Source organism: Lacerta agilis, chromosome 14 (assembly GCF_009819535.1).
Source record: "Lacerta agilis isolate rLacAgi1 chromosome 14, rLacAgi1.pri, whole genome shotgun sequence".
Classification (NCBI taxonomy): domain Eukaryota; kingdom Metazoa; phylum Chordata; class Lepidosauria; order Squamata; family Lacertidae; genus Lacerta; species Lacerta agilis.
In genome coordinates, this window is record NC_046325.1 from 38,747,769 (window position 1) to 38,773,061 (window position 25,293).

Here is a 25,293-nt window from a genome sequence, read left to right on the forward strand (position 1 = left end):
AAGCAATTGTTTTCATTAGCTACTGGATATATGAGATATGACTCATGGCATGTAAAGAGAGATATGTCAAGCCTTTGTTTGTTATAATTGTGATGATTATGGTGTACACCTGATGAAAACCCCAAAGATGAAATTGTTAATTTGGGGTTCTCATCAGCTGTATGCCATAATCATCACAATTATAACAAATAAAGGCTTGACATATCTCGCTTTGCATGTCATGAGTCTATCTCATATATTAGTTTCACCTTTTAAGTTGTATCACTGAAAGAAATGAACCTTTCCATGATATTCTAATTTTTCGAGTTTCACCCTGTATGTATTTTGCTTCGTTCCTAACACTATTTTTTTTATTAGGTTTTTAGTGCTCCTAAATGCAATTGGACTCCAGAGAGCCTACAGCCAGTAGTCTCTGTATACAAAGCATTAACAGGGCTGGATTAACTTCACAGGTGAGGTTCCTACTGTTCAGGGTGAAAGGCACGTGGGCTGATCGAGCAACACCGTGTAGAAAGAGAGCAAAATAAGAGCATGTAGGAAAAGGCAAGGAGCAAGTGTTGTGTTCTGACAAGGGCCGACTGCAAGCACTAGAACGCTGATGGGGGTCAAATTGCCTTGTCACTCTGACATTACTACCATACAAAGGTCAATATGCCCTTGTTCCACACCTGCAAAGAACAGTTTTTACACAAACGTCCCTTTTCAACTTTGGAGAACACAAAAGAAGAGTAACATCCTCAGGATTCATAGGTTCCAAGGCTCTTAAGGAAGATTCCAGGACCCAGTGGTCTTACATGTGGGGTCCTAGGAATTGCTCCACCAATATGTTTCCCTTCTTTGTGTTTGGCATAGGAAGCCTACTCAACCCATGTACAGCTTATTGATGTGGGACTGGTTCAACATTACTCAAGTTACAGAGAGGGCTTGCTCACCTTCTGAACTGCTACTTTAGGGGTGGCAGGCAGGTGTACAACAGTCTCAACTACCATGCTTGCTTACAATACAGCTCATCCCACAGGGTAAAACTGCAAGGGTGATTATGAATTGAGATGGGAAGAGAGAGGTGGAGCCTTGTCGTGCTCTGCACTGCCTTAGAGACTGCTCAAAAGAAGAGGAGATCAGAAGGCAAAAGGCCTCTCAGGTTCCTCAAAGAGTAAACACCAAGGAAGGATGTGGCATAAAATTCAGAGGATGGAGAAGGACAGAAAGTTGTAAAGGGGTCAGACATAATTCTTTTAATCCAGCCCTGAAAATGCTGGGGAGTTGTTTTGTTTTCATTTCCACAGCCTTATCCATAATACTTTATATGTATTCATCACATCTTTTTTTAAAACTGCAACTCCAATGACATTACAGCCCAACACAGGTATTAAATAATGAATCTCAAAGGGGCATTTAAGACAGCTGAACTACAGCTATTCCATGGTGCGGGGGTGGGGGGAGAGAGATCACACAAATGTGGTATGATTAAGAGAGTTCAAAAACCTGACATGTTTAAAAGGAAAAGCAAGCCAAGTGGCTCTTCTCTTTCCTGTCTGTAGTCTCTCACCAGGAAATTCAGGTAGAAGGAGATTTGCACCAACATTTTTATTAAGCCATAGGCAGTTTTAAAAAGAATCCTATGCAACCTATTTATACTAAATTCTTCTTAATGTTGCCCTCTTTGCTCTACAGTCTTTTCTCTTGTGCCAAAGATAATGTAAACTAAGGAACAGCAAAATATATTTTACTCCTCAATATCCACTCGGGCCTTAAAAGAGAGGTTTTCAATATTTAGCACAATCAGCTGCTATAAATTATTTCAATTTGAGGTGAGATAGCTTTTCCTTCTCATTTCAGATTAGATTGATTAGTGACTTGCCTCATTTTTAACGTTAACATAAGACATGCAAATATACTAGAACACATCCCTGAGTTCCTTAATCTAAATGTAAGATCTGAACTTGGCTAGTGGAGCTGCACTTGCTTGGGGCTTGAGAATGAAAACTGATTTCTTACCGATTCTATAGGCTTGTCTAAGGACGCCTGTTCAATCTCCAAGTGGCCTTCTTCATACTGATCAAAGTGATTACCCTGCAAGAGAAGAACAAAATGTTGTTTTCACCATAGAGCACAAACAGTTCTGCATGGTTTGGTGCTAAAAGCTTTTAATCAATCAAGGCCCAGACATATAGAACCTCCTTCCTTAGCTGATCATGCTATATTTCTGTATTTGCTCTACGTTACATATATGATTCCACATAGGATATATATATCTCCTATATAGAATCAGTAGGAGATGGGCAAGGAAGGGTTCATTGGCATCATTTTCAGTGGGGGTGGGGGTGATGATGGTAGAGCACCCAAACATTTTCAGAATTGTTCTAGATCCTCAGAAATAGCACATCCATGGCTTTTAAACTAATTTGCCTTGATACTGACGTAATGAAGAGCCTGCAACATTTTAAACCATTTCAACTGCAGCTTTTATTGGATATTAAATGTCCTGAGATCACCTGGCATTTCAATATTAGCTGCTCAACAGCAAAACAGACAGCTCAATATCAGCTGAAGATGTACCATATGTTCAGAATAGTAAGGCCATGGGCCATTCCATTGTCACGGGTGGGACACTTTGACCATGTTTTTTGGTATTCACACATGTTTAACAAATGTAAATATACATAAAAATTAACAAACAAAATTTAAACTATGTTCTTAATAAGATGCTGAACATTTTTCTATTTTTTTATTATTTTTATGGATATTTTTGACAATTTTATTAAATGTTAAAAGTGTTGCCACGAGTGGGGGGGAAAAGGACATGGAGCTTGAGATAAGTTTGATTTATGGAAAAACTCTGTGAGTTGGGAGGTGAATCAATGATAAACTCAGCATTTCTATTTAAATCAATGTTTATTGGTTACAACTATGCAATCAGGAATTAAGTTTAAGAAATTTAACGATACAAAATTAAGGAAAAAATGCTGTCACGGGCGGGACAATCATAAGAAAACTTTTAACTTGAACACTTCAGTGAAGACTACGTGGGTGGACTTTTGAAAAGAAGGTCCATAAAATAAACTTCTTTTGTCTTTAGCTTTTAAAAAAATGGTTAGACTGCACGTTTGGAATCTTCCTCACCAAAGTCCAGCGCTCATCTAGCATCCTTATCAGGCTCATTTTTCATGGAATGGCCCCCATATTATGCTTTTAGATAATTTTTCTCCCAGAAAATAGGCAAACTGAGCCCTTTTAATGGGCAAGCTTCTGTTTGTTCAAGCACCAAGATGGAGAGGTTAAAAAAAAACCAAAGCTCGCATTATTTCTTTGAATACTCCCATGCTTCATGGACTTTTTTTTTTTTAAAGCAGAGTTATTTCACCATCTGTGAACTTACAGTTCCAAGTTAAGAAAAGAACCTTGCACCTTTTCTTTTTTTAAAAAGGAAAAAGGTTCCTAGTATTTTAGATACACAGAAAAAGCTTTGGGGAAATGTGTGCACCATGGCCATGGCAATCTCAAAAATTGGAGGGGGTTGGGGTGGAAAAGAATACTGAGCAAGCCTGCTGGTATTTTCTATGTGGCAGGGGGACACCATGTTCAGCAGTTTCTTATCAAATAACTGAGTCCCTGTGATCCTTTCAGTCTTAAACTGCTGGTGGCTCTTTAAGATTAGTGGTGAGTCAAAAGCAGCTCCTTAGGCTGCAACTCAAACACCATGCAACTCAAACAGACACAGGCCTGTTTTCTTCCTCACAAAGGTGCTATCAGTGTTGTTCTATGGAAACACAGAATAATGCTATAAGAGGTTTGCCCATCGCGTCTCCCTCCCCATCTTTTGAGCATGCATGGGAGAGAAGAGTAGTTGAAACCCAGGCCAAGTGAAAAGAGGGATAAATACCCCTTGAACCTTTATTTTACCAGACTTGCACTGGCGTAGGAAGGGTGTGACGTAGGGAGCGGGGCGCCCCGGGCAGTGGGATCCTGATAGGGTTCCATCTCGGCGCAGCGCGCCCCCAGAACGCACACCATGCCCGTGGGTGGCACGCCCTGCCCCCAGAACACGCTCCGCCACTGCAGTTGTTTATTTGACATTGCAGCAGGTGGGTAGGCAGAGTAGAGTAGAAAAAATATGGCACAGTAGCTTCTATGAGGTTTTGCCCCATACACATCATCATGGTTGACAAATCTGTAATACGGTATATACTGTAATCTTTAACATCAATCTAAATTTGAGGATGGAGTCAAGCACCTGAGTTTCTATTCAAGTAACACATAAGGCCATCTTCTGTTTCCACTAGCTCCCAAAAACTTAAACAAGAGGACCAAGCAGCCTATTACAGTACATGTATCTTAATGACTGTACCCAGAAAAGTAAGCAAGACCGTCATGATGCAGAAGAGGTTGGAGGTGTTTGCAGAAAAGTTTGATTATTCAAGAGCATTCATATTACAGTCTGGTACTTGTGGATAAATGCCGCTCCCATGCAATTCTGGATCTTAGAACCAGGATTTGAGAGAAATTAAGGGCAAAATAGCAGCACAGAAAACAGAATGTTGCACCACAGCTCCAAAAAGGCTTTCACTGGTAACCAAGCACACTGTGAGATTATCTTTGTCCATAAAGGGTCAAGCCAAATGGCTCAATTGGCCTGTTCATCACATTTAACTGCCAAAATCCCAGACAACAAAGGCAAGAATCAGCCTACGTGACAGGCCCCTCGAAGTTATTTCCAAAATAAATGAAGCACAACATGCTTTTTGATTTGTGGTGTAAATACCTTCTGCAAATTTAAGCAATGCAGCACACATGCTGATTGCAGGTTCAGCTCCAAAAGTAACAAGACCCAGACCAACCCTCTAGCCATAAACATCTGGCTATTAAATCTACTCTGCTGCCAAACTATCAAGCACACAAAAAAGCTGAAATTTGCAAATGGAATCATTCCTGCTTTGACTGATTTATACCAGAAAGGACAGGCACTTAAAATGTACAATATTTGACCACAACAAGTCTGCTCATTAGTACACAAAGTCTTTGTGTGCACAGAAAAACAAAGGGATAACAGACCTGGAAAATGGAAATGGACAGCTACCTAGGGAACTGGCACAAATGCTTTTACTAGCACCCTTCTCCTTCCCAGAAGCAGGCTTCATGCCAGTTAGGTACTTTCAGCTCCTTTCTGACACGAAGCATTAGCAGGGGCTGGGGCGGGGAGAAGCAGCAAACAGCAGTAGCATCATCCCTCTGCTTCTGTTCAACGTTTCAACCTCCCTGCCAAGCCTAGAGCTGTGATTTTATTAACAGGAAGACATGCAGAAAGAGACTTTCAAATTCTTACAGACACCAGACTCAAACTTTCAAAAGTCTGAACAGCACAGACACCTGGGATTATGCCAATCCTGCTTCTCGCACCATGCCATGCAATAACATTGCAGGCATCTCTTTCCTCCATTTCTGTTTCTGTAGTTAAATGTGAGAAACCAGATGTGAGGACCAGTTGCTCTGCTCATATGTTGGTCCCTGGACTAGAGTATGCAGGCTAATAGGGACCAGAAAGTCTTAAAACTGCAGTGCATTGCATTGATTTTCTAATCCGAGGGATCAGAAAACTGATTGAAGAAAACTCTACAATGAAGGCCAATGGATTTGCTCCGTTTCTGCATTAGCATTTGGAGAGCTCTCTTACTGGGCACCTTGCTTCTCATGTAGCTTATGAAGAATAATCAGAGCCAACCAAGCTAAGATTCTGCTGGGACATTGAAAAGGTCCTCTAAATAAAGTCTCTCTATGCAACAAACCTCAACTCATTTTCCATTTATCTTCCAAAGTCGCAATGCAAAAGGCACATGACTTAACCACACCCATTTCTAATCATGTCCCTCTAATAATGTAAGGAGGAAGAAGTGCAGAAGAAGTCTTGCTTCCCTTCCAGGTTCTTTAACCTTAGAGTAGGCATAAGCAAACTCGGCCCTCCAGATGTTTTGGGACTACAACTCTCATCATCCCTGAACACTGGTCCTGTTAGCTAGGGATGATGGGATTTGTAGTCCCAAAACATCTGGAGGGCCGAGTTTGGCTATGCCTGCCTTAGAGTGCCACCCACTTTAAAACCAGCACAGCACAGCACTACAGAAGGTCCTGCCTGGTCCCAAAGATCCATGAAATTTAATTCTGTGATTCCAAAGAGACTCCACATACGTTCTTCTTGAACAGCAGCTACTCAAACAACCCTTGGAACTTCTGCATGGGTTTGTGATATGGTGTGAGGGTCAGTTATTCAAAGAAATCAAGTTGGAAGCTCCACCATGCTAAAGCAAAAGCAAACACTTGCCTGGGCTTGAGGAGCTCTGAGTGCTGACAGCGCATGGCCAACCAAACCCCCACCCCACCAGAGAACTGGTCTGTGAAATGGATGTTAGTCAGCCGTTGTAAATGCCACTGCCAGCCTCCCTACTTTCAGACTGTAATTACATTTCTAGGGTACTTCAAGATTTGAAGATGCTCACTTCAATTCAACAAAAAGAACTCAGTGAATAGCTTGGGAGCCAAATGCAAACCTAAAAGTGCCCATTTTCATGTATATTTATTTAGGAGAAGCTAATAATTTAGCTTTCAAATATATCGACTGTTTAAATTAGAAAATGATCCAGAATGTTTTCAAAGGAAGAGATTCTCTCAAGGGTAGAATTTAGCATTATAATTAAGCTGTTGTAAAAGCCACAAGATTTTCTTTTTTCTGCTGCAACAGGGAAGCATGTTCAGCTGTTCCACCTAGGTCTTGATTTTATTTTTTTCTGGAGTGAGGCAAAAGCAGGAGTGATGTCCACTGCACAAAGGAACACCTCTCATTTGAAGAAATTGTTCCTTCCTTCATTACATTAGTTTCCACAGAACAGAACGCGTCTTTACATTATGCATGTTTGCACTGTACATCTACAATACACTCTTGCATGGAAAGATGGCAAAATCAAATAGTTGCCATCAAACCATGAGAATCAAGCTGTGAATTCCCCCCAAAGCTCCAGCTCTACATGAAAATCCTCAAGGAGCTGGGGGGGGGGGGAATGAAACCCTGGAAGATTCATGAACTCAACAGTGTTTTGATTGTATTCAGAAGACTTCTTTATATTCCAACATGGGCGTACTTGTAAATGATAGGGGGGAAATGCAATACTGTTTTAATTAGATACATCAAGTTTTCTACATCGTATATCATATACAGTACAGTGACCATTCCCTCTCCTTTTAAGGGGGGTCTAAATTCTTTAAGGCACCCTCTTTCCTATCTATCACATCAATCTATTAGGTGAGACATCACAGAAGTTGGTTCCTACAGGAACCGTCTCGTACCCCTTAGAAGCAGAATGCACTACGCTTGAAGCAAACAGCAAGTTCAAATGAGCTATGACTAGACATTGCACCCCCAGAGCTAACTCACATTTGAAATTTCACAGCAATTGCTGTGATGAACATAGTATAAAAAGGAGATACGTGTCTCCAACAAGCAGTGGAAAGCTGCCGGAGACTCATGGCCAACTGTGGCAGCCAAGTACACACATGACTTGTGTTCCTGGGTATTTGGGAATGCCTATCTCTCCTCCATGTTTACCATTGCATACACCACTCAAACAGTGGTGTACAAAGCATGAATTGCTACAGGAGAAGAGAGCCTTGTATGCAGTGGGAGCAACATGAACTTAGCATACTTGCAAAGACCACATGCCTGTTTGTGGCTTAAGACAAGGTACAGCTGCTTTTACAAAACATGCTTATGAATAGTTTTACGCAGGCTACTCTTCTGGGCGGAGCTTGGCAATGGGGGAGGGGGACTTAATTCTCCAGCTCCACTGCATCCTCATTGAACCATCCAGCAGAACGTTTTGGAGAAGTGAGAGGACTTGTTAAACCACAGAGAGGTCATCTGGAAACTTGGCAGTGCCAAGTTCTGTAAAACCACCTTGAGGGCAACGACTATGACATCCATTCCAAACACAATGCCACAGCTTCTAGCAGAGGTGTTAAGGAATGGTTTGCCCAGAATTCCTAGGATCAGTTTCAGCTAGCATGGCCTGATGATGCAGCATGGATGTTTGCAGGAATTAGGCCAGGGGTCCCCAACCTGCGGCCCATGGGCCGGAAGCAGCCCACGGAGCGCGTTTAACTAGCGCACAAGCTGCCCCCGAACCGAGCCTCCCGCTCAATGCGCTAAACCAGCACAGAGCGGCGCGGGGGATTCTCTTTCATGGCTCCGGAAATTGCTTCTGTGCATGCCCAGACACCAGAAATCGTATCTGCACATGTCCGCGGTGCCGGAAATTGCTTCTGCGCATGCCCAGATGCCGGAAATTGCTTCTGCACAGACGCAATTTCCAGCGTCTCGGCATAGGCAGAAGCAATTTCCGGCGCTGCAGACATGCGCAGATGCGATTTCCGGCATCGCACTGCGCCGGTCTGGCCCATGGAGGATCTCCGCGGGAGTGATCCAGCCCATGCCCGGTAAGCCTTGCCAACCCTTGTGTTAGACCACCACATGCCCTCTCAATGCATGTCCATCTTTGCTACCAAGATCTAGCAGAGAGGTACAGATTGAGTTGTTCTAGGCTTCAGGGTCATCAGCATGACACCGGCAGATACAGAGGGGGCTACTGGGGCCTTCTCTAGTGCCCACAAACTCCAGATTGGCTTTAAGTGAAAACCTTTGATCACCTGGGCTTTTGGAAAGTAATTAATCGTCTTGCTCACACTGCTACTTTGTAAGTTATGATGCTGTTACATTATTATTTTTAAATTATGCCATAACATATAATACTCTATTGTTCACTCCTCTGTACTCCAATTGTGAGCATAGCTGTCAACCTTCCTTTTTTTGCGTTGGGAAACAGCCATACCTGTCAACCTTCCCTTTTTTTGCAGTGGGAAACAGCGCTGGAATAAGGGAATTTCCCGCAAAAAAAAGGAAAAGTTGACAGCTATGATTGTGAGGAAGGGCAAGAAACAAGTACAGTGAAACCTTGGCTTTTGAACGTAATCTGTTCCCAAATCCGTTCGACTTCCGAAACATTCGAAAACTGAAAATCAAAGGGCTGTCGGCAAAGCGAATGGAGAAAATTGAGTAACGCGCCTCAGAAGCTGTTCGACTTCTGAGGCGCATTTGTAAACGGAAGCATTCACTTCCGGGTTTTTAGTATTCGGCTTCCGAAACGTTTGTCAGCCGAGATGTTCAAAAACTGAGGTTCCACTGCACAATAAAACAAACAAACAAATAAATAAATATATGCTTTGCATGGAAAAGGCTGCAGGTTCAATACTGGGATCTCCAGGTAGCGCTGGAAAAGATTCCTGTTTGAAATCCCGGAGAGCCAACGTTCCTAAGAGTATACAATACTGAACCAGATGGTCAATATAAAGCCAGGGCAGGGTGGGACTGCCCACCCTCAAGTAATCTGACATCACCATGAAGTAAAACCATGTGGGCAAATGCTCAGGGACTTGCAGGTAGGCAAACAGCAGACTGGTAGAAGATGCAGGCACTACTTCCTGTGCCCATGCAGTTTAAACTTGATTGAAAACTTATCTAAAGCAACCTTTTCACTGGTTGTAAATCAAGCCATTCCTGTTTGACAAGGCAAAGAAAAAGAAAAAAGCCAAAATATTCCAAGCATTATAGTAGAACTGTACAAACAAGGTTAATGAACTGCTCTGAACAATGGAGAGACTTAAAAATATTTTTTTTTGTTGTTTATCTTGAACAATTACCAATTTTTAGAAAAGTAAACACTGCATACCTAGCAACCAATAAACCAAACTTAACTCTGGATCATCTTGTCTACAACATCCCTTTTTCCACATCAAAGCATCCTGTATGTAAAGTACAGCTGAAGGAAACCAAGTGTATCTGATATATATCTGTGCAAAACATCTCTTGAAAGCCTCACCAATAATTCTGCACTGCTTTCTTAGGCAGCTTTTGGAACAACAGCAACACACTGTTAACATGTTCAGTTATCATCTACTAAAGCCTCAAAGCTGTTCCTGAAAGAGCAGGCAAGCTGCTGAACCATCTTGCTTAGAGCCTTTCAACCGGAGTTATGCGTATCAGGGCACTGTTAGGCACATCTGATTTCATATCACAGGAAAGGGACCAGGATACATGATCCACTGAGTCTCACCAACCTGTCTCTTGACAATTTATACTTCTAAAACCTAGTCTAGACCAGAATTTCCCAACCTTTTTCTGATCGTGGCCCCCTTCCAACCTTGTTTCCTTCCTGTGCCCCCCTATGGGCATAGCCGGGGGGGGGGTCAGGGGGCAGCTGCCCCACAATAAGTAGAAATCAATACAAATCAGAGCTTCTGTCACCCCAAAAAAACCTACCCCCCCAAAAAACCAACAATCCTGGCTGCGCCATATTTCAAAAAGTGATTTTTAAGCTTTTTTAGCTGTTTTCGCTGCTTTTTTCTATTGCGTTGCCATACATCCGGGTTTTCCCTGATGAGACCAGTAAATCCCACACATGGTATAACTGTTAATCAACTATACTACTTCAGGACTGTGGGTGGAAGATTGCCTGCGATCAATATGCAGAAATACATTGTTTGGCCACTGACATCTGATACTCTGACTCTCGTATGCTTCCCCAATACTGGAGCCTGGTGCATCACTCCTGTCATTTACACTTACCTATTATTTTCCTGACAGAACAGCCAAACAATTCTTGGACACTTCACAGAGTAGACAGAGCCAGTGATTAAGTAGAAGGAAACTAAAGTCAGATGAGAATCATCACATTTAAAATTGTATCTTTTATTTTAAAACATCAGTTCTATTATGTGCCTACTGACAATAAAATAACTTGGTTTAAGTGATATCTGTATGTAATATAATATATTTACCTTTGTGTTTAAAAATATTTCTAATACGTTTGTGCATATTGCATTCAGGCATCAGTTTAAACCAAATTCTTAAAATCTCACTTTCACAGCAAAAAGTGAGAAGAGTGTGAGAGAATGAACAAAAGGCAAGAAAACATGGCTTTTTTAAATCTCAATTTTATAAATGGCAGTAGATCATGTATCATATTTCTTATGGTACAAATTTAGTACATATTCATTACAATTAGACTTGCCTAACACTTGGACATTAACTTTTCATGTCATGACAAGGACACTGTTCTGCTCTATAGCTACTGGCCACTGCTTCCAGAGTGTTCTGGACACTTTTGTCTTCAAGCAAGTGATCTTGTTTGTGACACTGCATGAGCAGATAGATTTCTCTTTGGTGTGCTTCATTTACAAACACTCTCCCCTAAGCAAATATGAGGCATGCAGGCTGCACAATCAAAGCAGTGACATATGTTCCTGGGAAGTGGAAAGGCTTGTTTAGGCGCAAGGATGGTTTTTTTTTAATTAAAAAAATCTTTTAAAATTATCCTACTGTTCATCAACGGAGCCCAAGGTAGTGAGCAGGATTCTCCTGTGTCCTTGGCAAATGACAAGGAAAGTACAACAACACCAGTGTTAGAAACTGGGACAGGAATGCTAGGAGCCATGTGGCTCCTGGGACATAGGTTGTGGGTGCCAAAACGAAATGGGCTAATAATTTTGTAAGCCTTCCCTATAAACCAGCGAAGTGAAACTCTCTTTGACATATTCTTCTCCCCTGGTGCTCACTGAAGACAGTGTGTACATCCCTAAAGGAGCAACGAGAGTCTGTTCAACCTGGCACGTCTCTACGCCAAGACAAAAGTGCAGCGGGCCGTTTATCCGAGAGATGATGTTTGCAGATGACGCAGCCTTGACAGCACACTCTGAGGAAGCTCTACAGAGACTCATCAACTGTTTTGCCCAAGCCTGCATGGAGTCTGGTCTTAACATCAGCCTGGGTCAGAACATTGCCAGCACTCCACACATCAGCAATGGTGACCACATGCTTGAGGTGGCAGGTGATTTTGTCTACCTGGGCTCCAACATAACTGGCAACCTCTCCAATAATGCTGAGCTGCACAAGCATATGTAAAAGGCAGCTATGGCAACATTCTATGGAGCTACGGAGATTCATTCTCCATGTCTGCAGTCATGGGATTGTTGTCTAACACATGATGGTGTAATGTTTTCATTCCACAGAGTGGGAAGTGACGGAGATAGGATGTTTGTGTTACTGTGTTCCATGAAGTGGGACTATTGTCCTTTGTTCTTTCTCTTTGCTGTCTGATGCTAGAGAGAGAGGGAGCCATGTTGCAGTGCTCCGTGTGTGTTTATATGTAAATAAAGTAGATCACAATGCTGAGTTGCTGAGGTCTGTTACGCATGCTGCGAAGATTCTGCGGATCCCTAAGTGTGCTGATGCTTTTAGTCGCTTTGGTGTTTGGGCAGAAGAAAGCTTTTGAAGCTCCCGAACGATCAACCAGGAGGGAGGGAACATGCCAGCCGGGCATGTGTCTCTGCCAGGGTCCTACACGAGAGTAGGACACTCCTGCTAACATAGCTCACCTCTCCAAAAGGGTATGGGGAAATGTGATACCAATGACCAACACCAAAATGAAGGTCTGCCAGGCTTGCGTGTTGAGCATGCTGCTTTATGGAAGTGAGTCATTGGCAACTAACAATTGTCAGGAGCGACACCTCAACGCCTTCCACATGTGCTGCATCAGGAAGGTTTTTGACATCACATGGCAGGACAGAGTTTCAAACATATGTATGCTCTCTCAAGCCCACATTTCCAGCATGAATGCACTCCTGTCTCGGCGACATCTATGCTGGCTTAGTCATGTCCACAGAATGGAAGATGGCAGGATCCTCAAGGACATGCTCTATTGGGAGCTGGCTTCAGACACCAATCCTGTTGGCAGATCAACTCTGCATTACAAAGATATCTGCAAACGTGACATGAAGGCTGACAACATGAACACCGCCGTGTAGGAATCCCTTGCAGACGATCACAGTGCCTGGAAATAGCCAGGTGTGTATCCACAGCAGTGGCCAGAGGAGGAATGACCACTAGGAGGAGCACAGAAAGAAGAAACGCCATGGTACACCTTCATCAGCACAACCGGACACCTTCATCTGCCCCAGCTGCAACAAAACATGTCTCTCCCATATCGGTCTCTACAGACACAGCAGTTGCTGTACCTCTCCAACACTTTGACTTTAACCTTGAAGGTGCACTCTTCCACTGTCTCCCGAAACAGATGGATGGGAACCAACTATAGGTAGGTAGTTTATTAGTCCATGGAGGCACCTACTTTAGAACATTACATGGTATATTTTGCCACATCAACCTGTCTGCACAGCAAGATCTTCCTCAGAGGCTCTCCTCTGGGTGCACTTGCAATCCAAAATAAGGTAGGCAACAATAGGCTTACAGGAAGTGACTGGCCGAAGGCCATCCAGCACCTTTTTTTGGTCTGGAGGGATTAGAACCCAGGTCTTCTGATGTTTAGTCTGAAACTCAAGCCAACATATTAGCTCCTTAGAAATGTATTTTTAAAGTGTCATTTCAGGTACTAGGCAAATACCATTTTATCTTCCTAGGCTTTTAACCTTTGATTTGTGCTTTATTTCTGTTGGGACTGTTTTAGTACTGCCTCTTTTACTGTTGCAAACATTTTAAAATTAATTACCACAACTTTATTGCATTTTATGAATTGTTGTAAACCACCCTAGAAATTTTTGAAAGGTGTTAAAAATGTGTTGAATCAGAAAACTCCTATATCCTCTTCTATCATTATCTAGGAATAAATTCTATTGTTGCACCATTCCTTTTTTGCCCAAAACATCTGGGGAAAGCATCTAGAAATGTTTTTAAAAGCAGCCTGCTCCACAGTGGCGACTAAACTCAGATTTTCATCTGAACCCGACCCTCTCCTGCCACTGTCAGCAGCCTTTCCTCCATTCTCAACCACTGTGTCTTCTGCCTACCTTCCTTTCCCACATCTAAGAAGTCAAAGCCAAAAACTTCCCTCCAGAATCTCCACAGCCTGCTTTTTGCGCTCTGAATCCACTGCTGAATCCCTAGTCAACAGACCATCACCTCCTGTTTAGTCTCTTCTTCCATGGGCAACTTATTTTGCTCTACAGCAGCTTCAATTCCTCATGAAGCTTTCCTGGCATTATCCACTCCCTTCAGCCTGTGCAAATCAGCTTGTGTTTGGCTCCCTTTGTTTCCTTCTCCCACGCCCACCTCTGTGTTCTATTATCCTACACAGTGCCTATACACAATGCTGACACAGCCTCTCCAAGTCCCTCTTCCTTTGCAGCCTTTCTTAAGCCACCCTCACCTCACTTTACTCTCCTAGCCCATCCTCACTGCTTAATAATCAAAGCCTGTCTCTGCCTCTCTTCCCTGCAAACGTTATTGCCTTGCCTATTAAACGGAGCTGAAAGCTCTTCAGTGGGAACTGGTTGTTTTCAAGTTCTCTACAGCCCTTAAAACATGGCTTCACAAATGCAGCTACCAAGGCATGGAAGAGCGGGTGGACAGCAAGAAAAGAGCTGGAACAAATGAGACATTCATAAGTTAGCAGAAGAAACATGGGAGCTACAGCAGGAGGTATCACTGATGGAGAGGCAATCTGCTTGCTCCGCACCTGTCCCCTTCAGTCAGTTTCTTTGTCTTTGCATACAATAAAGGTGGAGTGGGGAATGATTGCCCTACATTTCAAATCTGCACTACAGCAGCATTATGTGAGCTTCAAAGAGTTTTGCAGCTTGACCTACTCAAAATGAGGCTTGGGTACCCTTAAAGATGGGGTTATAGAGGAAAAATCTTATCCAAGTAAGCAGCAATATTCTCCTACAATCCTAAATCTGTCAAGATTTACCATGGCGCATAATATATTATATATATAATCAGACAGAACAGTTAACACAAAATAAGAAACTATTCACAGGCACATGCCTAAAGTATATTACATTTCCAACCTTAACAACTGAGGATCTTAGTTTCTTTTGTGTTAACTGTTCTGTCTGATTAGCCTTGAACTGATGAAGCTTTGTGGCGAAACCTGTTCCAAATCCGGAGGACAGGTCTTCGGTTATTTGTCCACCTGTGTTCATTCCGTCATGAGGGTGGCTACATAAGGACCTACTGGAGAGCAGTCCACCTTATTCCGTCCTTTTCCCATCCACTTTCATTTCATCAGGGTGGTGTTTACCTCAGACCCACTGAAGAACTTCCCGCTTGGTTCATCTTTTACAAACTGTTTTGCACCTTGTTGGCACCAGAGTATTGTTCCATACTTAGCCATGTGTTGAATGGTTCAGTTATTCAGACACTGTTACGTTCTCTGTGCATATAATTTATTCAATGGTCTTGACAGTACTAATATTGTTTTGCACATGGCCTTGTAATATGTTTTTGCTTGTTTGAATGGTTATGAGTCAATCTTTATTTAGTTATTTTCTAGTAAATCCCCTTTTATATCTATTAGCCAGCTTGTGGTGATTTGGTTTGGTTTATTATTTTTATCTTCACATTTCTTTAAACAATTCAGAGATCATCCCAAGGCTTCTGCAAGTTCAGAGCAAGGAGATTAACTGAAAAAATCTTACTCTGCTTACTGAACAGAACAGCTGTGGGGCTAGTAACTTTTTTAGGTGGAGCTCAGTGCCTCTTAGAGAAGCTATGGATTCTGAAAGAAAGCTAGCAAGGGTGTGCGTTTGAAGCACCCTGGAATTTGTTGTTTGCTTAGGCAAGAATTGTTCAGAAGATAGCAGGCACTGGATCGGTAAACAGGCCCTGAGTATATAAATGACAGCAAGTGTGTACTTATAAACTACGATGAAAAATGGCCCTGAACTGAAGGTGAAAAAAGGACTTAGAATCATAGAATCTTAGAGTTGGAAGGGACCCCAAGGGTCAACTAGTCCAACCCCCTGCAATGCAGGAACCTCAGCTAAAGCATCCATGACAGATGGCCATTCAACCTCTGTTTAAAAACTTCCAAGGAAGGAGGGTCTACCACTTCTCGTTGGGGGTCTGTTCCACTGCTGAACAGGTCTTACTGTCAGAAAGTTTTTCCGAATGTTTAGTCGGAATCTCCTTTCTCGCAACTTGAATCCATTGGTTAAAGTCCTACCCTCCAGAGCAGGAAAAAACAAACATGCTCCCTCCTCTATGTGACAGCCCTTAAGATATTTGAAGAAGGCTATCATATCTGCTCTCAGTCTCCTCTTTTCCAGGCTAAACATTCCCAGCTCCTTCAAGCGCTCCTCATAAGGCTTAGTTTCCAGACCCTTGATCATCTCGGTTGCCCTCCTCTGTACAAGTTCCAGCTTGTCAAAATCCTTCTTAAATTGTGGTGCCCAGAATTGGACACAGGATTCCAAGTGTGGTCTGACTAAGGCAGAATAGAGTGGTACTATTACTTCCCTTGATCTCTGGACACTATACTTCTGTTGATGCAGCCTAGAATAGCATTAGCTTTTTTTGCTGCTGCATCACACTGTTGACTCATGTTAAGCTTGTGGTCCATCAAGACCTCTAGATCCTTTTCACATAGACTGCTAGTAAGCCAGGTGTCCCCCATTCTATAATTGTGCATCTGGTTCTTCCTGCCTAAGTGCAGAACCTTACAGTTGTCCCTACTGAAATTCATTTTGTTAGCTTGCGCCCACATCTCCAATCTGTTAAGGTAATTTTGAATTCTAATTCTGTCTTCTGTGGAATTAACTACCCCTCCCAGTTTGGTGTCATCTGTAAATTTGATGAGCATCCCCTCAATTCCGTTATCCAAGTCATTTATAAAGACGTTAAACAACAACAGACCCAGGACAGAACCCTGCAGAACCCCACTTGTCACTTTTTTTCCAGGATGACAAGGAATCATTGAGTACTCTTTGGGTTCGGTCAGTCAACCAGCTCCAAATCTACCTAACAGTTACCTCTTTCAACCCACATTTTACCAGCTTCCTCCTGAGAATATAATGGGGAACTTTGTCAAAAGCTTTACTGAAATCAAGATACACTATGTCCACAGCAGTCCCCTGATCCACCAAGTTTGTAATTCCATAAAAAAGAAAGAAATCAGATTGGTCTGGCATGACTTATTTTTGAGAAATCCATGCTGGGTCTTAGTAATCACAGCATTGTTTTCTAAATGCTCACAGACCAACTATTGAATTATCTGTTCTAGGACCTTCCCTGGTATTGATGTCAAGCTCACCGGTCAGTAGTAACCTGGGTCTTCCTTCTTCTCCATTTTGAAGATGGGGACATTTGCCTCCAGTCTGTAGGGATCTCCAGTCTGTAGGGACCTCACTTGTTCTCCAAGACAGGGAGTCACCTATCACCACCACTCATCTCCTCCTCCTCCTCTGGGGAGTAGCAGGAATCATTCTATGGGCTGTGCCTTCCAAAGGCTGCTTGGAGTGTTCTGAGGTCTGCTTCTGTCATTCTCGAGTCTTCCCCTCTTGTTTATTGGAGCTTATTTTGATACTGTTTGGATAAATTACAAAGGCCGGAAACTTATGGTTTGAGTACTTCCTACTCCTTCCTCCCAGCTTGTCATCTCTAGGCTGCAATTGTCTTTCTCTAATGTTGTCTCCATGGAAGATAGCAAGTACGTTATCAGCATGCTCATCCACGATCAGTAGCCTTGGATCTGATGGGATTAGATCAAGAATGGAAAGAGACTCCTCCAAATCCATCTCCTCCTGTCGCTTTCTCCTCTGGGGAGTGACAATAATCATCCTGTGGACTGTACCTTTCACAGCCACCTTTGTGTCTTCTAATGTTGGAACTGCTGCCCTAGCTCCTCTGGCCCAGAATCCATGTCCAAGGTGAGAGCATGGAAGCGATTTTGCAACTCTAATGACAAAGTGTGTTTTGTGACTGTCCAACTTCTGTGCATCACATTCCTCCAGGAGTTAGACCATGGGTCGGAAAACTGAGGTCCATGGGCCGGATCAGGCCCAATTGCCTTCTGGATCCAGCCCGCGGACGGTCTGGGAATCGCCGCGGGGATCGCCAGCATGCACGTTTCCCTTTCCCTCACACGGCGGCAGCAGCACCTCCCTCCCTCCTCCTGGCTTCTCCCCGCCCTGCCTAGAGGAGGAAGGGGGCTGGGCTTTGTTGGTGCCAGCAGCAACAGCAGCACTCGAGCAGCCGCCATTTTAAGCACCCCTTCATCATCCCGCCGCCGCCGCCAGCCCCTGCTGCTCGCAAGACACAGGTAAGCAGCCACCGGAGCTCATGGTGCTCTTGCATCATTATTATTTTTTTCAAAATATAGTCTGCCCCCCCCCACAAGGTCTGAGGAACAGTGGACTGGCCCCCTGCTGAAAAAGTTTGCTGACCCCTGGGTTAGACTCTTGCAATGGGCAATCTTTCTTCACCCTGGGGACACCCCATCGTATCTTGGTGCTCAATCCCAGTCAACTCAGCTGTATCAAGTAACTCTGTATGTTGTCCTGTTGCTTGAGGTATGGCTAGGCAGGCCTCAAGTTGCTACACCTTCTCTTCCAGCATGACAACCAGCTTGCACTTGCTACAAGTGTACTGTTGCTTATTCTCTGGCAGAATGACAAACACGGCACAGGTGTTACAGGTCACTGCAGCAGCTCCCTTGCCCTCCATGTCTCTGGTCCTATGCACACCAAGAAACTCCCCCACTAAACATCCTTGCAAACACCCCTGTTTGTGAGCTCTGGTTGTGAGCTCCCAGGATCTGCACTGAGCTAAGTTTGACTGATGCTGGTTGCTAACTCCTCCCTCAGCCTGGCTTCCTCTCAGCTGTAACTCCTCCCCGTCAGATCCTGTGTTCCCACATAGCAATCAGCCACACGCACCCTCAGGCTCGAAAAGACACAAGCTCACTCTCTTCAGTCTCCTCCAGCAATTCTTGTCCCTGTTTGCAAGGTTTGTTTGTGAGGTCTGTTTGCGAGCTCCCAGGATCTTCACTGAGCTGAGTTTGACTTGTGTGGAGGCAAGTTTGAGAATCCTTGAATGAGGTAGGACGGATACAGCTTTTTTAACACAGAGATGCATTTAACTCTTTTAATCATCTGGTACTATCCAGAACCACTCTTAAGAGTTCACACAGGAGTGCCCAAACCAGTTCTTTAACAGATAGTCAATGGGGTCACATTCATCTCCTCCAGAGTTTGGTTCTCTTACAGAAGAAAAGAGAATGCAAGGCAAGGACCAACTTCCTTTGTGAGTAAAGCTTCCCTGTTGAAGGCAACTCACACTTGCCTGGTCACCTGCAGGATGTTTGCTAGCCTGCTTTTGACTCACTGACCCAGTTTATCTTGTGATTACCGCCGGTATATAGTTTCTGAAATCAGGGTTACATGATCTGTGGGTTGGGCCCGCATATTTCCAAACTTGCAGGCCTAAAAGGATTTTTCACCCGCTATTTACCCATGATATAAATGAAATACCCCATTCTCTTTTAGGCACTAATCATCAACTTGGTACATGAGGGCAGGTGGGCTAGTAAGTTTTGCTGCCTTATTTGTAAAGGGCACAGAGAAACATGTTTTTAAGAAGAAAAGACTAGAAGAAGTTAGTTTTTAGGTGGTAAACATTTTCAGACTAGGCAACAGACTTTGCAAGAGATTACAATGCTGTAACCCAGAAAGCTATTCAGAATTTATGGTAATGCCTCGCAGATTCTGCAGAAACATCTGGCATGCATGACAAAAACAGACAAATTAACCACATTATTTCCACGCTATCTATGTGGTTGCAGGCTGAATTTAAGGTAGGAATATAAGGGAGGAAGGCAGATTTTCTTCTGCAAGGTCCCAATACAAGCTGTTGCAATATTCTAGCAATATTCCTGGAATCTATGATTAATATTTTTCTTTACTGTTATTATATAGTGCCATCAGTATAGTAGGTGCTTTAAACAATAAAATAAACAAAAGCACTAGACCCCTTGAACAAGGAGCTTACCTCAATTTTAACACTGACGGGCACAATATAAGGAAAGGCAAAATGATACAAGATGGGGGTAACAAGGCAGGAATATTAATAAATTTTGTTACATATACAATGCATGAAGAATTTGCAGGAGAAAAACACAGAACCAAATAAGTTTCTGGTGATTATCCAGTTATCCAGACACAGGAAAAAAAAGAAGAAAGGACAGGTAGTAGGAGACCTTTGTGTATCTTAGGGTGGAAAAGTGAAGGTCAAGGACAGAACTATGAAGAGACACAGGCATGCTATAGAAAAGTTTAAGCTTCCTATAAAGGCATACAAATAACTTTAAATACAGTAGTTTGAATCATTAAATTTTTTCTCTATGCATTAGTGTACCTTACAAACATATATTGCAAAACCTTATCAGAAACATAATTCACCATAATAAATGCAATGCTTAGAAGACCCAACACATATGACTGAAACAAGATCCTAAATCTTAGATTTCAAATACACTATACAGTCATACCTTGGGTTACGGCCACTTCAGGCTGTGCCATTTCGGGTTGCGCACCACACCGAACACGGAAGTACCGGAACGGGTTACTTCTGGGTTTTGGCGCTTGCGCATGCGCAAAAACACTAAATCATGCTTTGCGCATGTGCAGAAGCTCTGAATCGCGACCAGCGTGTGTGCAGACACGGCGCTGCCACGGCGCTGCAGATTGCAAATGTACCTCCTGCACGGATCACGTTCACAACCTGAGCGTCCACTGTACCCTGTTTTCCAACGCCTCTTTCTTTATCCTGACAATATTTATTAAATTTGATCATATATACCACATCCCAAATTCTGAACAACCAATTTGTCACTGAGGGTAGATTCTTCCCCACGCATTTATAGTGAAGAATCATTCAGTAATCACTAGAAGAAATTAACAGGAAACAGTAAGGGAGGGAGGGAGGAGTAGTTATTACTGAAAATTGCTTAACAGATAAAACCATATTACAATAGGTCACTGGCAGTTCTTATATAAAGATGATTCGGCGAATGCTTTGTGCACCTTAGACTATACAGCATCATTTTGGTGATGTGCCAACTTCATTGGCTCCCTGTCCATTCGAGGCCGAATGCAGTGCTGTTGTTGACCTTTAAAGCTTTTTACAACTTGAGACCAGAGTACCTGAAAGATTAATGTGTGGAGACTAGCCAAGTCGGCTCTGCTCTGCCTCCATAGCCAGAGGCAGTAATGCTTCTGAATACCAGTGGCTGGAAGTCACAGGAAGGGAGTGTTCTTGTGCTGCTTACCACTTTCCCACTGGCATTTAGTTGGCCTGATCCAGCAGGCTGTTCTTATGTACCAACCTAGGCCATAAAATCATCGTCTGAAGACCTTTTTAGGGTGCCCTGCCAAGAGATGGGGAAAGGACCTTCTCAGTGGTGGCACCTCAGCTACAGAATGCCCTCATCAGGGAGGCTTGTATGGCACTTATCTTTCTCTATAATTTATGCTATAGCAGTATGTAAGTATTTTTTATAAATAAACTAAATATGTCATTTTAGTGCCAAGAAGATACCTTTTTATTTTTATAAGCCTTTTAATCTGCTCTAGTCAGTTTTATCTATGCAACTTTTGGGGGGCTGCTTTTAACTGTTATTGGTCTACCTTATAGTTTGGGTTTTTTGGTTTTTATTCTTGTTGTAATCCACCCTGAAAATTTAGTTATAAGGGAGCCATGTATATGCCTTAAGTATATTACATTCCTAACCTTAACAACTGAGGATCATCATGAATTTAAAAACTTATATAAAATTATTGGTGGTTTTTTTTTACAGGAGAGTCTTGGCTCAGTCATCCTCTGCTGCCTCTTCCGTTATTATCACCACAACTTGTGTCCCTGTACCATCTCTCCATTAAGCATGAATTTGCACACACAGAGCTTTTGCTTAAAGATTTCGTGAGAACTGGCTAACTAGAGATAATTAAATGCTTTAACACACCCACTCAAATCCTTGCCACATTAAGTACAATGGGATCTTCTATTAGAATAAGCTACACATCTTTTGCTACTTTTATACGGCTTGATAAATATAAATGGTCTTTCTTTTGCTTTCTCAAAACAAAAACCCAATGCTGTGGTTCTCTTTTGAGAAAACATAGAGAAACCATCTAAGCCATGAACCAGTTAAAAAGTAGGCATGACTGGAAGTAACATGGGGTAAATAGGCTAGAATTACAAGGACATTGCAGCCTCATCAAGTAGAGCAATTCACGAGAGAATATGTTTTTTGAGGGGACTTCCAAGACAATTTGACCATTACATCATCATACCGCAGAAGTGGCAAAATAGCTACCTAAAAGATTAATATGAGGACGCAGTATACTCCAGTCCAGTATACAGTCCCTTAAGTATACTACCGTACTTCCATCACTATACTATATTTCAAAGAGAGCAAGCCCTCAGACTACTGAGTCTACAAGACCAGAGTCATATTTCTAATCAGCAGTTAATTATGTGGACCCTGTCAAGTCACAATCCTTCTATTACTTTCCAAATTAAGTGCTTTATAAGTTCATCTTTAAACCTGAATCATCTGTTTGCCTCTAGCAAGAACTAACCCTATACCTTGATGCTGTGTTTTCAAAAGTTAACTGTTTAATTGAAACTACTTCTTTAAAAAGCTTACCATCATCCTACAATCCTGTGCAGCATCTCCCCTATGGAGGACAGATAAGAGGGGTGGGGTGGGGTGGGGAGAGGAGGGGGGTTAAAGAAATAACCATTCAACTTGATAGACATGGCTTCTTCATCTCTAAAACAAGTTCAGAAGCTCCTACTGCTGCAGAAAGGACATCAAAAATGACTTCTGCATAGGCAGACCTTGCATCCCAGCCCCCATCAGACATCTTATTTCACAATTATCTATGCTAAACTGTATTTTCCATGCACTGTCCCAGTTACCTTGAAGATCCCTAAATCCCTCTTAATCGGGTTGCTGGAATGACCACTATTTTCATATAGCACTAAAAAAGGAGCAGAAATCTAACAAAGCTAAACAAAAAACACACGCACACAAACCAACAATATTGTGCATCAGTCAGAATCTATCCGCTGACCCAAATTTTCTGTTAACCAGGATATGCAGCTGTAATGCAGTGCTTTTGAGGCTGCAAAAGGGTTTGTTTTCATCCAGATAACAGAAAGCCACCACCCAAATATTTATGCATTATTCAATGCTTTTCCACAGTGCTAGTATGCTATGGTAAAGATGCCCAAACTTAGCAAATGCCAACTAGTTTTAAGAGGCAGAAATCTGAACGGTGCAAATGGACAACATAAGTTTGCATATGGGTGTTTATTTCCAAAGGAACAGATTGTGTTTACTTTAAGCTTTTGCAGCCTATCGAGAGGTTTGCAAGGAAGGCCCTCTGTCAAGACACCTGTCTAATATTATACAACATGCATAATTATGATTTTCCTATCAAATTAGGCCATCAACATAAGACTCAGTTATCATAACCATCTGGAACACCCATCTAAAGATCAGCCACTACTACTAATGCATACCAAACGCAGTATCCTCACGAAGTCCAGTAACTGACAATCTAAGCTACCCCTCTGTCCCCACACTTTCCCCTTTGGGGCTGGCAGTAGAGCGACAAAAATCACAAGGAGAATCCTGAAGTTCCCAGAGGTGTACATTCTCACCAATTTCAATGGATACAACTGGAAATTATACCTCAAAGTCGCCTGTTCAATTATCGTCTAGCCAGAAAAAAATAAACAACGACCAAAATAAAAAGAGGTGCACGCAACCCTTCATCCAGATACCTGCAGGGCAGGGATGGTATTGAACAGAGCTCTGACAGCTGGGGCTTGCTTCCCCATCCTCATTGTTCCTCTGTATCAAGAAAGCAAGCGTCGGGTATAAAAAGAAAAGAAAAAGGATAATTGTCGTCTTAATGTAAAGAGATATGACCTCCCCCCTCCCCCTCTTGACCAGTCAATATGGCCAAGGCCTTATTTTTCTATCGTGTCGCTCAATCTCAACGTTTCATTTTCTGTACTACCACTCTCACCTCCTCAACATAAAAAGGAGATCCTTAGACAAGACACCCAAAGCACTCACCCTCCACAAACGCAAGACAAAAAACAGATGTTCATATTTACAGTATATGAAACTTGTGGGTGAGCAGAAAGGTAACAAAACTCCCATAGTTGAGCTAGGGCACCACACACACACACACACACACACACACCATATCCCTATCTATAGGAGGGAGTTACACAATAAAGAGCAGTAACTGCCTGAAGACGCTCATTATTCTAGACTCCCTTTTTTGTCCTCGGAGAGTGACAAGGAGGGGAAGGACGGGTGCATCGTAAACTCAAGTAATCCTAGGGCTGGAGAGTGGGGTGCGGGGAACAAAATGGGTACTTTCAAATTAACCTCCGATATTAAAAGTCAGGGGAAGGCGGCGGAGTATGACGTGGCTGATCCTCGCTCGAAGCCCCCCCCCCCCAGACCTGTTTTCTTCCCCGGATCTCCTATGGCAACGGATAGGAACGGAATACAGGGAGTCGCCTCGCCTTCCTTGCTGCCGGTGGGGAGCAACACAAGGGAGCGCATCTCTCGCCATCCCACCCAAATCCTTGAAGGCCCCAGATCGGAGGAAAAGCAGCCTGGACACACAAACCAGCCCCACCGCACCTGGCTGGGAGAATGGCGGGCGAGGGGCAGGGGGTGGGGAATAGTCGGGAAGAGGCAAAGGTGTAGGATTCGCACACACATCTCAACATCCAGCCAAGTTTTTTATTTGGGGGGCCAGATGAGGGACCCCCTATTAGGGCGAGGCCTCAGCAAACCTAAGCTGGGGGAGGGGGTAATAAGGGGGAAATGGGGGGGGGGGGCTTCGCCACTTCCCAAGGAGTTAAGGAGGAGGAGGAGAAGAGGGATTCAATAGGCCAAGAGCTGGCTTCCCCTCTCTCTTTCTCGCCGCCGGGGACATCGGTTACCTGGAAATCCCTGTCCTCGTTGAAGCGGGAGAACCTGTCCGCCATTTTGCCTCGGTTCGCCTCTACCTTAGTCAGGAGACTGCGACGAAGGAAACGGGGGCCGTACGCGCTCGACGTGCGCGCCCCCGACGCGGGTCTCGTTTCGCACTGTGCGCGCGCGCGCAGAGAGAGCAAGAGACGCCTCACAGAGTAAAAGACTAGCGCAGGCTCTCGACTTCCGGGTTCTCTTCGGCCGCCTATCCTGGTGGCCTCCCGCGGAAAAAGCAACCGAGGCAAGCCGGGAATTGAGCGGAGGTGGGGGGAGTAGCTGCAAAGGAGCTCCTACTCGTTTTAACTCGGGTCTCGTTCCGAGTAGTGGAATTTAATTTAATTTAATTTAATTTATTTAAGCGCAGCAGGCAACAAGTCAACAATGCGCCAGT

General features: G+C 43.3%; 1 protein-coding gene across 7 annotated transcripts in view; it reads right to left on the bottom strand.

Annotated features, from left to right (window-relative positions):
- Positions 1–24,995, bottom strand: part of GPATCH8 (G-patch domain containing 8) — a 78,838-nt gene extending 53,843 nt beyond the window's left edge. For 4 of the 7 annotated variants that reach the window (XM_033168965.1, XM_033168969.1, XM_033168968.1 and 1 more), the window contains exon 1: positions 1,999–2,079. Coding sequence is in view for 2 of the 7 variants with exons in the window: in XM_033168963.1 (XP_033024854.1) it covers positions 1,999–2,073; positions 24,872–24,916 (120 nt within the window). In the remaining 5 variants the exon portion in view is untranslated. Of the gene's footprint in view, positions 1–1,998; positions 2,080–22,541; positions 22,573–24,871 lie in introns of those variants that run through there. The other 3 variants (XM_033168964.1, XM_033168967.1, XM_033168963.1) reach the window with 2 other exon arrangements.
- Between the last annotated feature and the right edge of the window lie 298 nt (positions 24,996–25,293).